Source organism: Vespa mandarinia, chromosome 3 (genome assembly GCF_050613455.1).
Source record: "Vespa mandarinia isolate Hongniang chromosome 3, ASM5061345v1, whole genome shotgun sequence".
NCBI classification, from domain to species: Eukaryota; Metazoa; Arthropoda; class Insecta; order Hymenoptera; family Vespidae; genus Vespa; species Vespa mandarinia.
In genome coordinates, this window is record NC_140812.1 from 12,429,989 (window position 1) to 12,443,834 (window position 13,846).

At 37.1% G+C, this 13,846-nt stretch overlaps 3 protein-coding genes across 5 annotated transcripts in view; 1 reads left to right on the forward strand and 2 right to left on the reverse strand.

The window, feature by feature from the left end:
• Positions 1-13,846, forward strand: part of LOC118450225 (uncharacterized) — a 97,982-nt gene that overhangs the window by 74,779 nt on the left and 9,357 nt on the right. The window contains exon 4 of the mRNA XM_085655544.1: positions 12,113-12,402. The gene's annotated coding sequence lies outside the window, so the exon portion shown is untranslated. The remainder of the gene's footprint in view (positions 1-12,112; positions 12,403-13,846) is intronic.
• LOC118450160 (4-vinylanisole receptor-like) lies at positions 44-1,866 on the reverse strand. Its single transcript, XM_085655552.1, has 7 exons — positions 1,815-1,866; positions 1,454-1,726; positions 893-1,382; positions 716-815; positions 495-617; positions 274-429; positions 44-196 (listed from the first exon to the last, which is right to left on the reverse strand). Exons 1-7 carry the CDS (start codon positions 1,828-1,830, stop codon positions 134-136), a joined length of 1,221 nt encoding a protein of 406 aa, XP_085511678.1. The 5' UTR covers positions 1,831-1,866; the 3' UTR covers positions 44-133.
• On the reverse strand, positions 2,587-10,048 carry LOC118450224 (uncharacterized). Of its 3 annotated transcripts, none has more exons than XM_035885787.2 (4): positions 9,579-10,047; positions 6,014-7,125; positions 4,373-5,923; positions 2,587-3,266 (listed from the first exon to the last, which is right to left on the reverse strand). In XM_035885787.2, the coding sequence occupies exons 1-4, from the start codon at positions 9,588-9,590 to the stop codon at positions 3,143-3,145; spliced, it is 2,799 nt and encodes a 932-aa protein (XP_035741680.2). In that variant the 5' UTR covers positions 9,591-10,047; the 3' UTR covers positions 2,587-3,142. The 3 variants fall into 3 exon arrangements, with proteins under 3 accessions (XP_035741680.2, XP_085512067.1, XP_085512068.1); XM_085655941.1 differs by lacking the exon at positions 2,587-3,266 and adding an exon at positions 3,359-3,808 and having other exon boundaries at positions 9,579-10,048; XM_085655942.1 differs by lacking the exon at positions 2,587-3,266 and adding an exon at positions 3,823-4,167 and having other exon boundaries at positions 9,579-10,048.

Below are 13,846 nucleotides of genomic sequence, written 5' to 3' on the forward strand. Positions count from 1 at the left end.
TACGCGAATATTTTAATAATTTCATTTTCATTAACGCATTAACTTTCGATATATATGAAAAAATTATTACTTTCGTCGACCCGTAATTTTTTTCTATATATTCCTATTCTCTTTATATTTTACACTTGTAAAATTAATCTTTTTGTTCCGATACCGTCAGCAATACCGAAAGATATCCCATTGAGGTTCTGACGATCTACAAGAGAAACATTCGAAAGTAATTTATAAATTAGGTTAAAACTTTTGTTCGCACGTATAGCCATATTCGCTCACGTCGCTAAACGTTTTCATGGAGAACGTGCTAAATTTTCCTGCGGTCAAACGAAGTGGTATCGTTGATCGGCGCATTACGAATAGAAGATTCCTCGCTTCCTTCGGAGACAAGTCGCACCATTTAGATTCGTACGCCGATTCGCTCATACCGGAGCTCTGTTTAACGTCACAAATAATTAAAAAATATTATCCTTATATTTTACCGGTGGTATTATCTTTACCTGAACAATTAACATTTCACCCACGTAACAGTAAATGTATAAGTGTAACAGAGTAACGGCTACAAATAGTATCAGGAAACACAATTGAACAGTAGGAAACTCGTCTTCGTTTTCTCCTAATATCTGTGAAAGAACATATATATATATATATATATATAATAATAGATATGTTAATGTATAATAATAGCTAAGAAAAACAAAATTTCTTTCAGACAACTCACTGTCAAAACTTGATAACTTTGAAAGCATACTTGCATGGTGCAAGTCATGATTTGAACGAGCATCAACACATTGAAAGAGTTTTCGATCGACTGGGCGAACCTTTGGAATACGACGGATGATAAAATTTTGGAGCATCACAATTCATGATATAAATGAAAATTATTCGATCGACCAACCAATTGAGATGTTCGTGTCTCTTCACGATTAACGCCAATTTTTTTACAAAGTTATCGGCCCTCCTCTCTTTTGTGCTTCTTTCGTCCGCCAACGTTTTGAGAGTTAACCTGAGATTCGAAATTTGTGCGCATACATGAAGAACCAACATCGATATGAAACTATCGACGCCTGTATAAGAGACGGTCGCGCTGTATGCCGCTAAAATTTGTCCGGTATACGTTAAATAGAACAACGGAGTTCTCCTTACGTCGTACGGAAAATAAGCAGGACAGATTAGAGTTCGAGCTGGTTCCATCTGATCCCTCTGCATTTGCGCGATCATGATGATTCGAAGAAGTATGTATATCGTCGTCATAATTTGTATCATAATCGTACAAAACATCGATATAATTCTCGCCTTTTTAGCGTTGCTCAGCATAATTGATCTCTCCTCTTCGCTCTTCGATCTATTCCAATCATCGACAAAAGCACCGAGAAGAGGATTCAGAGCTACGAGATAATATATCGGCAAATCGTTATCTTAAGAAATATTTTCAAAACTTTCAATCTACGGGGCTCACTTTTAAGGTGATACCAAATAACGAAAAGTTTTATGCAAGCCATCGTAACTGGAACGTTCGCCGTTGCTAAATCTTCCGTCATTAGATCGAGATCGCCCCAAATTATTGCCAGGTACGCCGTTTGTGGTATGATTATGAATCCTAGCATGAAAAATGCGTGTACGATCCAACGATATTTCGTAAAGCCGATATTTTTATCGAGCTGATCGAAATCCGGCCAAACACCAAGAAATTTTAGATTAAATCGATTCCAACCAATCGCGTAATCCAAATCTGTGAAAAAATACAATCGCGTTTAATTAAGAATATTTCGATATGATTTTTGTTCCCTTTTCGATTTACGTATCACGTTAAATCGTACCTTTGTTAAATGCCATAACTCTGTCACGAGACAGATCATGTAACGCGACGACCTAACGACTACGTTTTAGTTTGTCCTTAGATACGAATATCTTTTACTTCTTCTTCGATACGACAGTACGACGCATGCTCTCTCTCTCTCTCTCTCTCTCTCTCTCTCTCTCTCTCTCTCTCTCTCTCTCTCTCTCTCTCTCTCTCTCTCTCTCGTCGAAGTAAAACGAACTACCACTCCCCCACCACCTACTTAAAAATGCATCGATCCAGTACCGTACCATTTAATTTCGTCTTCCCCTTCTAGAACACAGTTTAACTTGATTTATGCCTTGAAAAAAAAAGAAAAAAAAAAATTTAGCGATCCTAATCTTTCAGGTTTTACCGTGTTCCCTGAGGTGTTTAAAAGTATCTCGGTGCACGGCTTTATATAAGGAATTTCTTAGTTGTTCGGTGTTAATTACATTAATTTATACATTTTCGCTACCCGCTCGACAACGTTCCAGTAATGGGGTTCGCGAGCGGATATCGCAATGGTTTGGGAAAGTTTCATAAGAAAGATTCTAGTCTAATTTGGCAACGAAATCTGAAACGAATTACTATTGGCTGAAATCGTCGAATACCAAGGCATATAAGGTTCGTAATTCTCGTATAAGGTTCGTTCGATCTTTCAGAGAGTTAATACTTGAATTTCATTTCGTATCCGGTACCATGGGATTATGATAATAATAACGGGTGATTTTTTTTTTTGACGATATTTCTATATATTCAATGGAAAGCTAATACAATAATAATGATAATTTCTTTTTTTTTCTCTTTTTACATAAAAAATATCATTTATTCATTGGCCTTTGCATATAATACGAACCGTGTGATCCTTGGGGAGATCACACGGTATAGAAATAAATATGATATATGTAGGTACATACATGTAAAGCAAACAATAAACTCTCTTTGCAGGACACGTTCTATTAAATTTGACACTCTTACGCTATTATCTCTTTTGATCTCGAATAATCTAACAAGGAGATCAAAAGGGATCGCGCTCATGCAATCGTGCGTTCGCAGAAAGCCATTTGGGAAACGAGTTACTCGTTCTTTCGTCGAACTCACGAGATAGATTGATGTCTTGTGAGAGTTTCTAGAATTAAATTAAAATAGAATGTGCATATCATTAAATAAAATCTCGCCTCGATGGCAATTATGTACAATTGATCAGTAAAGATCTCCTTCGACGTGACTAAAAAGGAAAGGAAAGAGAAAAGGTGAAGAAAAGGAAAGGAAAAAGAAGGAGAGAAAAAGAAATGAGGAAAGTTGTCCTCCTCTTATCGATGATGATTAGAAGAAAATATTTCCAGGTCTAGCTTGGGGGCAAAGAAAACTCGAACAATCGTGCCTCCTGATGGCGTCCATTACTTCCTCGAAATGACTCGATACTTGCATGGCTGCTCCTGGCTGAATTCTATAAAATTTTTTCATCTTATTAAGAAATAATGATGAAAGATCTTTGAATAGAGTAAGGCAACTTATTCGACCGACGAGAAAGCTATTAAATACCTTTTACGAAATTGACGCGTGCACGCGTGTGTGCTGTATATATATATATACATATATATATATATATATATATGTGTGTGTGTATATATTAACTGTTACCAAAAAAGTAATCAAACGGTGATATAATGTTGGTTTCATTAGCACGTTTATGGTAAGACCGGTGATTGAATTATGTATTGTCTCTTATGAATATCCAGGAAGTAGAATCTGTAACTGTCTTAACTGTCTCGCTTTAATAATCGCTGTATTAATTTTAATTGAAACTAACAAATTATTTGTATTGTTAATATTATTGTAGAGAAGACGTAAATAATATTAATTAGTAGATCTTAAAGAAATCGAAATAATACATCTGAAAGTATTTTTCTCTATATGTAGATTTTCTTCTATCACGCCACACGTGGTCAGTGCCGTACCGGCTCAGGTCCGAAGTATAGTGAAACTGTGCTAAGAGGTAAAAGTCGTATCAGTCAGTAGGACGTTGTCGGCGAAAGCTGGAAGAAAGTTATCCGTTTCTCGATACTGGTTACTATCGGTACTTGCCTCTTCGATATTCCTATTCATTTACTTTAACGCATTCGTGTAACTTAATTGCATATTGAAATCCACGAGAGAAACGTTTAATTTCGTGTATCGTGAATTAAAGTTAGATCTAACATCTACTACAATTGTCAACGTCGTCATCGTCGTCGTCGTCGTCGTCGTCGTCGTCGTCGTCGTCGTCGTCGTCGTCGTCGTCGTCGTCGTCGTCGTCGTCGTCGTCGTCGTAGTCGTCGTTGGTACGTCGAACGTATCACGGGCCCAAGCTATTTATTTAAAATAAAAATTTTGTCGTTGTAATTATTGACGGTTAGAAAGTGGATAAACTGCAGCTTTCTCGTTACCGGTTAGAGTAACAGTATCTATTAATGAGGGAACAAGTTGCTAAAAAGAACAAATTTTTGTCCCACATAAGCTATATACGTGAATTGGAACTATGACAAATGTAAATATGGATTGTTCGATACTTACAGACCCAACAATTTAGCCATCTTCTTTTCCATAAAGATCGAAGCGTCAGGATCCTTTTGAATCATAGTGTCACAGAATATCCTTTTTGCGCAGGGTGTGTTGGTCCAGTCGCCATTGATATGTGCAATCTCGGCAACCTCAGCGTTTTCCAGATTTTGCAATATATCGTCTAATTCCTGATCATCAATTTCCGTACTTCTTTTCCTTCTCGTTTTATTCCGTTCCTCCGTAGATATTTTTTTAGATCTTTCGACCGCGTCCTCGATTATCCTCGCAACCTTAATGAAGGAATCCTTGTCGGTTACAACGGTACCAAGATCCTTTTTTATCATTTCCTCAGATATAGAACCATCTCCGATAACAAAAATCGTTCTGTCCTTTCCCATTTCCTTCTCCTTCTTAGTATTTTTTCTAGGAATCAAAAATTCGGTGACATCGATGTTACCCTTGGCGGCTGCAGGTAGATCAATCTCAACTATCTCGGTGATCGAATCTGCTCCTTTCCTCTGTAATCTCTTGCTCTTTTCAAGACTCTCGACATCAGCTTCGGCATTAAAAATATCCAAATAATCCAGGCTCCTTCTATTGCGTTGATTTTTTTCCAAAGTCTCTGGAGTTTCCTTCTCTTGTTCCAGCACCAAAAATAGATCATTGTCCGTTGATCCATGCGGAGACAATTGGAAGTCGTTGTTATCTTTTCTCTGCTTTTCGGTTATTTCGAAAAACGAGGGATCCATTTCCATCGCTCTTTTATGTTCCAGATCGATAGTATCTTCGTTGGATCTCTTTAGAACGTCGACGTCAAGATATCTTCCCACTGCCACAGCACCGATTCCAAGTGCAGCACCAGATGCAACGAGACCAAGAGCAGGTATTAGAATGCTTGTGCCAGAAGCCACAGTACCGATCTTATCCTGTGCCTCTTTGCCATTCGACAAGCCTAAATTTTGAGATATTTTATGCGTGGCCTCGACCAATGGATCGAACACTGGCTTGGTGAATTGGGATACCTTTTCTACCCCGTTGGAAAATTGATTCTTCAAATTCTCCGATATTTTCACCCAAAACGGTGTGTCGCTCGGCCTTTTCAGGCCATAAAAGTGTTGATTAGGATAGTAATTTTTTGTTGTGTAAGTATCAACTATATTCTTATCGTTCAGTACGTATTTCTTTTTTTGACGTTGCTCCATAAACGTATATTGTCCGTTCGAGTGCTGATAATTATCCATATGACTCTCCGGTCGTCTTTTCTCGTTCTTTACGATCTTAGCCGGTTGGACGCCCAATTCGGGATGAGCATACTGTAAAACGGGAGCTCTCACTCCAGGTTTTACCGATACTGACGAAATCTTTTGACTTTCCGGAGTGTAAAGTTGCGAGACCGGGTAATTGACGACGCTGTCGGGATGTAACATTCGTTTTTGTACATTGGCTCGATAGTTGTCGTTCCTTGTTTCGTAAACTTCGGCGTTCAGAGCTTCGTTCTTGTAATTTTTTGGATCCCATTCGAAGTAAACGTTTCTCCCATTGTCCTCGTAATTTCTTCCATATCTGTAAACGATAAAAATCGCATAAAGTTGAAAATCACGCGATTGCAATTATCGATTTAATAATAAAAGAAAATACGACGAGATATCTCACCTACGATTGATATCCTTGAAGAATCTTTCGAATCTTTGCCTCTCAGCTAGATGATCGGACGAATAATAAACACCGGAGGAATCCATAGGATTGGAACTCGTACTCTCGGTTATCAGCTTGTTGTTGATGATTCTGGCATTGCGCCAAGTTTGAATTTTATCCATAGGTTCGTCAGGGACACGTTTGCCATGTATCACAGGCGTACCGTCGCTGTCCAAAGACATGGGTGATCTCTTCGGATGAGACTTGACATTGATTTCCGATCTGATGATTACTTCGGGTGGAACGTTTTTGGCATCTCTGTTCTTCGATAGATTGGCACCAATGTTAGTTCTGGTCGATTGTCTAGGCTGATGCGGCAGGAACGTATACTGCGTGGCTTGATTATTCTTCTCGTCGACAAAATCAAGATTTCTCTGTGTTCGGTCTTGTAGATTTCTTACAAATATTAATCCGTTGTTCGCATAAGTGGAATCACCGAAACTAACGTAACTCGATCTGCCTTGTTCTACCGGCAACTTTCTATCAGGCGATAAGGGCTTCCAATTGTGATATTCCTCGGTAGTGGTCTCTCCGAGTTTCAATGCTCTACCATCCTCACCTAATGGCGTCCAATTTCCATAATCGATATTCCTTTCGCCGATTGGTCGGATAGTACGAGTCATCGTACTTTTCGTTTCGTTTTGATCAGACTCATTCGATTTCTCGGTTACTGAGATTTCCTCGGGTTTGACAAATTTCGCACGGATCTCCTCGACTTGTGCCTCTTCCATTTTCCTTACATCTTCCTTCCTCTTTTTCTCATCGTTTTCACTAACGGATTCGTTTTTTCTACTTGATGAAATATCGTATTCGCTGACGTTCCCTTTCTTTTCGGTAACATCGATACTCGACGATACGATACGATCTTCATCGAATATCGACGTTGACTTTTCGCGTCGTTTTACTATCAAAGTTGCCAAATTACCTTCGCTCGTTCTAATCTTTAATTCCTCGGTCTCACCCGGAAGACTTCTAGATACTTTTAAAATTGTCCTAGCATAACCAGGCTTTGGCAGATCTATCGCTAAACTCTCGATAATCAAAACTGCCAAGACTAGAATAAATATTGCCTGAAAACAAATAGAAAAAAAAAGAAAAAAAGTCGAAGAGTAGATAATCATTTATAGATAGAAATCGTACGTAATTGCTTTGGTTCTCTATATTATTAAGCTACTTTCTATGCTTATCGTTTGTCTAACGCGAGTTGCAAGTCAATGCATCGATGATAATCGACTCGTCTATCGTTCGGTAATACTAACTATGTTTCTATTTTTACGTGCGCGCTCGCTCACACACACACACACACACAAAGAGAAAGACAAAGACGAAAATACGTTGATATCTCTACCGTTTGATTCTCTCGTTAATGTCTAATCACGTTCTCCGTTACGTTTTGTCGGCACCGTGGGACGCCTCGTGAATCAGCTAGCATGTGAAATGATTCTTTTAAAGATTTCGAAAGTCGACCTTAGTGTTCGATCGTGCAGATCGATTGTGCACATCTATCCTCATGCATTTTTCTATCGTCTTCGATCACGCTTTTCCTAGATAAATGGATACCTACATAACATACGTTTATCTTCTATATGCTCGTCATCGCACCTCTACTCTCAAAAAGAAAATTACGTACCCGATATTATATAAAACCTTTTAGATAACCATTGTATTTATATTCATTGAATTTAACGAGCGCAAAACTGAAAAAATAAGATCGATATAATAACGACGTTAAAAGGATGTTGTGCAACGCTCGATATCAGAGAAAACAAACTATTCCGTTGTTGAATAAAGGTGAAATTTTCATCTCCTGTAATTTAGGTATTATCTGGGATTAACGCTACTCTCGTTTTTTCAACAAATTTTTCGTCAATCGAAATAGGATATATTAAAAGTGCCCTTCGATTATTCATCATAATTATTCAGTGATTACATGAAATTAAAAGGAGGTCGTTCATTATTTCATAACCATGAATCTTAAATAGGAAAGTATACAAAGTTTTACATTATACTGGCAAATCACGCTTAAAACGATTTAAATGCGTGGAATAGTTTTAGAAAGAAACTCGATAGAAAAAAAAAAATAATAATAATGAAAAAGAAATCTAATATTCAGAAAATGGAATAAAATTTTCTACGACAGTTCTTCTAACTCATAATTCCAACTGTAATCAAGTTTAGCGAAGAATTAGAGAGAGAAAGAGAGAGAAGTTTCAAACACGAATGCACTACGTGAGAAATTTAATCGTTTTCGCGAATACTGTCAGCGTTCTGTTTTAGGAATAACAAAATTGCGAAATAGTAATCCTGCAACGGTAAGAGTCATTTTTATCCAACGATAGCATATTCGCTTGTAGGTTTCTAGGTATAACAAATTAGACATTACGATTAGATCATGTGGGTTTGCTAAAAAAAAAATTTCATTTATCCGAGTATAGATTATGCAGATTCAACAAAGATTTCTAAATTCTTACCAATAAGGAAAATATTCATTCAACTAATTTCCAATTGGTCACGTTTTCACGTTTTAACTTGGATCTTATTCCACATGCTGTTCACGAGACTTTCACCTCCTTTAAATTATTTGCCGTGATTTAAACTACACACACACACACACACACACATACATACATACATACACACACACACGCGTACGTACGTACGTACGTACTACGTACAGATAGACGAGTCATGTATCCGAATTATTCGATATCTTTAAAACGTTCCACCTAATCTAAGTCTCGTACAATTTTCGATGGAATCTTTATTTACAGGGGAGGAAAAAGAAAGAAAATGAAAAATGATCGAGTTGAATGAAGATAAAAAAAAGAAAAAAATGGGCAGAAAGAGAAATAACGTGATGGACCGACGTGAACTCTCGAGTGAAATGGAACGACTATGTGCTTTCGCTGGACGCGTTTTGCACGTGCGTTGCGTTCTTTAGTACCAGTATGTTAGTCTTCGGCGAAAAGAAGATCATTTTTCTTTTTCTTTTTCTTTTCTTCCTTTTGCGAGACTCCTTCCTCTACTTTCGATCGACCAATTTCACTTATCTCTTCTTTAGAGATCAATCCTATTACGAGAGTTGACTCTTTCTTGAACCGTTAAATAAGAATTATCACAAATGATCGTCGATTTAATGCCCGGCAATCGTGATTATTCGATTAATGAACGATCATCAATAAAAATCATTATCCATTAGTAACAAGAAATTTGCAATGACTATATAGTTTATTATGGCATGGCCCCGATCCATGTCGCACGGGGTTTCCGCTCCAGAAAATCCACGGTCAGACATTAATTGTGGAACAATTAAACCGATCTAGTTCGTTGATCCTTTATCTTTTTTTTTTTTTCTTTTTATTTTTCTTTTTCATTCCAACTTCTACCGAGCCCGTTATACAAAAGAACGCGAACGTCTAATATCATCCATTCGACGTGGTCGTACGTGTAAATTGAATAATCGACGGCGTAATAGAGTAAAAAAAAAAAAAAAAAAAAAAGAAAAAAAATAGAAACAACTCACCTTTGTTGACATCTTGCAGCTCTATATTGCGATCCTCACCGAATGATTCTCGCGATTTTTCTTTTTTATTTTCTCCCCCCTCCCTCCCTCTCTCTCTCTCTCTCTCTCTCTCTCTCTCTCTCTCTCTCTCTCTCTCTCTCCTCCTTTCTATCTCGAGATAAAGTAGACGCAAAAAACGGAAGAGGAAAAATCAAAATTTTTTTGTATTTTCTTTTTTTTTGTTTTGTTTTATTTCCTTTCCTTTTTCTTTATTAGCAATCCTCGATGCGTTTATACGTTCAAGAGGCCAGCTTTGTTGAATTCGATGATACGATACGAAGAAAGAAAAAAAAAAAAAAAAGAAAGAAAAAAGTAGAAAAAGAGGAAAAAAAGAAATAAAGAAGGATAAAAAGAACGAAAGAGGAGGAAGGAGCGTGTCTGCTCCTAAAACGCACCTGTTGACTCCCGAGATATCTTGGCGAGACTGACGACGGCAGTCAGCCGGTGGCTCCTCGTGTCTCCATCGAGGAGCGAGAATTCTCTCCGACCTACTTCCTCCTCCGTTCGCCTTCGCCTTCGCCTTCGCCTTTTTCCGTCGTTCGACGGAACCCATACGCTACCGTCTGTCTAGACCTTTTTTTCCTTTTCATTTCTTTTTTTTTTCCTTTTTTTTTTTTTTTCTTTTTTACATGACATTTTTTGTAATAACATATGACGACGATATGACGGCAAAAGGAGAAGAAAAAAAAGGGAACAAAGCCGCATGGGGTCAACGGAAAAGGCGAGAGATCCGTTTATGATTTAAGAAACACATCCTTGAAATTTGCTCGTGCAAGTGTATTATTGTCAAGTCGCAAAAAAAAAAAAAAAACCTAGAAAAAAATGAAATAAAAAAAGAAAATATTCTAATGAGTCCAGGTACGAAAATAGCTACGAGAAAGAAAGAGAATCTATGATTCTTCATAGATAACGTTCAATGAAATGAATCGTTAGAAACGTACGAATTGATTAATCCTTACCACCTATTATATCAGAGATCAAATGAGATTAAAGATTCATTGTGATCCTTGTTACATCTTTTCTCTCTCTCTCTTTCTCTCTCTCTCTCTCTCTATCTTTCTCTCATCATTAAAGTGTACCATTTGGAAACGTTATAAAACACATTCGTTCATGCACGAAATAATGCAGATGAACTTATTCGATCGTTGGACATCTTGCGATCTTAATTAGTTCGGACTTTATTCATTAGGATCACGTTTTAAAATGATCCTAACGCTTGTAATTATAAAGAAGAAAAAAAGAAGAAATTATACGATAAGGATCATCTACGGATCGTCGAACACAATGCGAGTCTTTGAACGTGTCTCTCGGCTCGATTTTCTAAGTCATCGATCCGAGTCATATACAACGGAGTCGTCTGATCTGGATCACGTTGGAAAGTAAGCGTATACCGATCCCAATTCGATTTTATTTTAGTCCATTAAGGTTAAAAAGATTACACCGGTATGGATTATTATTATTGACTCTTACGTCGTATATCGGAGACGTTCCACCTTTTATTTTACCTTGAATATAAGGTATATCGGTAAATATTATGCGAGCATTTGTGTCACCGTTCTCCTTTCAGCAAGCAATTAAATCTTTACATTATCGATCGATCAATTCGACTTTAATTAAGATATATAAACAATGTTTGTACGAATCGAACCAAATGCGTTCCAATTTAACGAACATCATAAAGATCATTTAATGTTCTTCTTAGGGTCGATCGTTCGATGATTAAACTCCAAAACCGGTACGTGAAATTCGAACAGGTAGTCCGAACTAACTTTTCAAGTTCACGAACACGTACGAGTCGGAAGAAACGTTTCGATTCTAGAGGCAAGAAAAAAGAAAGAGAGAGAGAGAGAGAGAAAGAAAAAGAAAGAGAGACGAAGAATCCAAGTCTTGGGTTCAGAGACCCGCCAGTGAAAGTCCATCGTTCGACGACGACGACGACGACGACGACGACGACAACGATGATGCACACCTGTGTAACCTTCTCCACGTGTCCCTCGACCTCCTACCGAAGATTTCTCGTATCGTTTCGTTCCATGAACTGACACAATTCCATAGTCATCTACGAAATCCTATTTAAGCCTTTTTTTAATTTGCATTTCTCGCAAAAAGAAGATAAAAAGCCAAAAAAAAAAAAGAAAGAAAAAAAAAGAAAAATAAAATGAAAGAACGAACGTACCACTTTCACTTTCCAAGGACACCGGAAGACGCAAAGGTATTATTCGATGAGGCCCACCTATCTTCGTTCCACCCACAACGTTTTTGTTCTCTTTTCTTTTATGGTATAATTAGATAGGAATTTTTCTTTTTTCTTTTCAATATTCTTTCTATCTTTTTCTTTTTCTTATTTTTTCTTCTCTCTCATGTTCTTTCGAAACTCTTCGTTCGCGATATAAGATCAGCATCGGTCTTCTGTCATTCCTAATATCATTCATAAATAATAGAATAGCTTACTAAACGTATCTTTAAACACTTCTTCAAATTCGTCTTTTATTTAGGATGAGAAGAGAGAAAGAGAGGAAAAGGAGAAAAAAAGGCCGATGTCGACTTTCACTTTTCGAAAGTCGTGCAAAGTAGTGAAGAAAGAAGAGAAGGAGGAGGAAGAGGTGAAAGAGAAAGAGGAGGAGGAGAAGGAGGAGGAGGAGGAAGAGGAGGTATAACACACGAGATACACGAAGAGGAAAGTGGCTCTATGAATTTTTCCGGGAAGCAAAATACATATGGCCTTTCGATTTCTCGAGTGATATCGTGAACGCCGGAAATGCATCGAGGTAATATGGATCAGTAGGTAAGTGTGGCCCATGGCAACGCACGAACATGAGAAAGAAAGAAAGAAAGAAAGAGAAAGAGAAAGGTGGAGAGACAGAGAGAGAGTCAATCCTTTGGAGACTCAGTCACGATCTTCAAACTCCTGACTAATCCTTCTAATCTCTCTTTCTCCTCTTCTCACGTTTTATTCGATTCCAACGATCGAAGGAGACCATAGTTTTTAAAAATACAAATTTTATGTTCTTTCATCTTTCATAAAAGAAAAAGAAAAGAAAAAGAAAACAAATCTCATAGATCTAATTCAGAAGATTAACGAATTTCTCTTTTATACGATAGAAATGTAAACTCAAAGACTAACTTTTGATATAACGATCATAAAAATCAATGTAAATTTGTCCGTTAAACTCTAATTGATTGTATCTAATCTCGACGGACTTGACCAATTCGAAATCTCCAATATCATAAAAAAGAAATCAGTTTGTTTAAGTTGAGAGGGAGATGTTATTATGGTGTATCTTTTGAATGATCTTCAAGTTTACGTAAGACTTGTTCGTTGTTGAAGAAAAAAATAAAGGAGAAAGAAAAAAAAAAAGAGGAAAAGAAAAAAAAAAGAGATTCAACGCCTTTTTTCTCGTCGAGGTGGATTAACGATACGATGCGTTAACAATTATGAGCACGTACTTAGTTACTTACTTACGACTCATTCTCAGCTTGGACGACCTCGTCGCGACGACGTTTTCCAATATCGTTCGGCATCTTTTACAAACTCGCTTTCCTTGACATATCTTGTAATACCCACGCGTCGTCAACTTTACAACGACGTCGTCATAATCCTTATGTCAAAAAATAATCGAAAGAAAATTTCTCCCTTCAATTAAGATCTATAAAATGTTTTAGCGATGACGTTAACTAACAAGCTCGAACGTCTAACTAAACTTTCTTATATTGATACCTTTCATTGTTCCTAAATCTTTGCTCGTTAATAAACAACTCACGTTAACGAAGAAGGCACGATTGAGACGTCCGTGACGTAGTCGTTGTACAATGTCATCAAAGTAACAGCAGGGTCGTAACGTCGGCATAAACGTGAAAGTTCATGAAGAAGAGACTATTACAGAGTAAGTACAACGTTTGGCTTTCGAACGTTTACTATATGCAAATTTTATCCTACTAGTACTTTATTACACGCATACTATTCTCGTCGATTTAATTACTCGTAATATCGTAGCACGATTTCTTTTAAGAAAACTCGTCTACCTTCTGTGATATTTTTATCGCTGTCTTATCTCTTTTTCTCACTCTCGATGACGACAAAAACGATGATGATTATGATGATGATAATAATAATAATAATAATAATAATAATAATAATAATAATAATAATAATAATAGTAATAATGATGATGATGATGATGATAATTGGATATGGCATCACGTGATTTCGTATTAAACGTAAATTATGA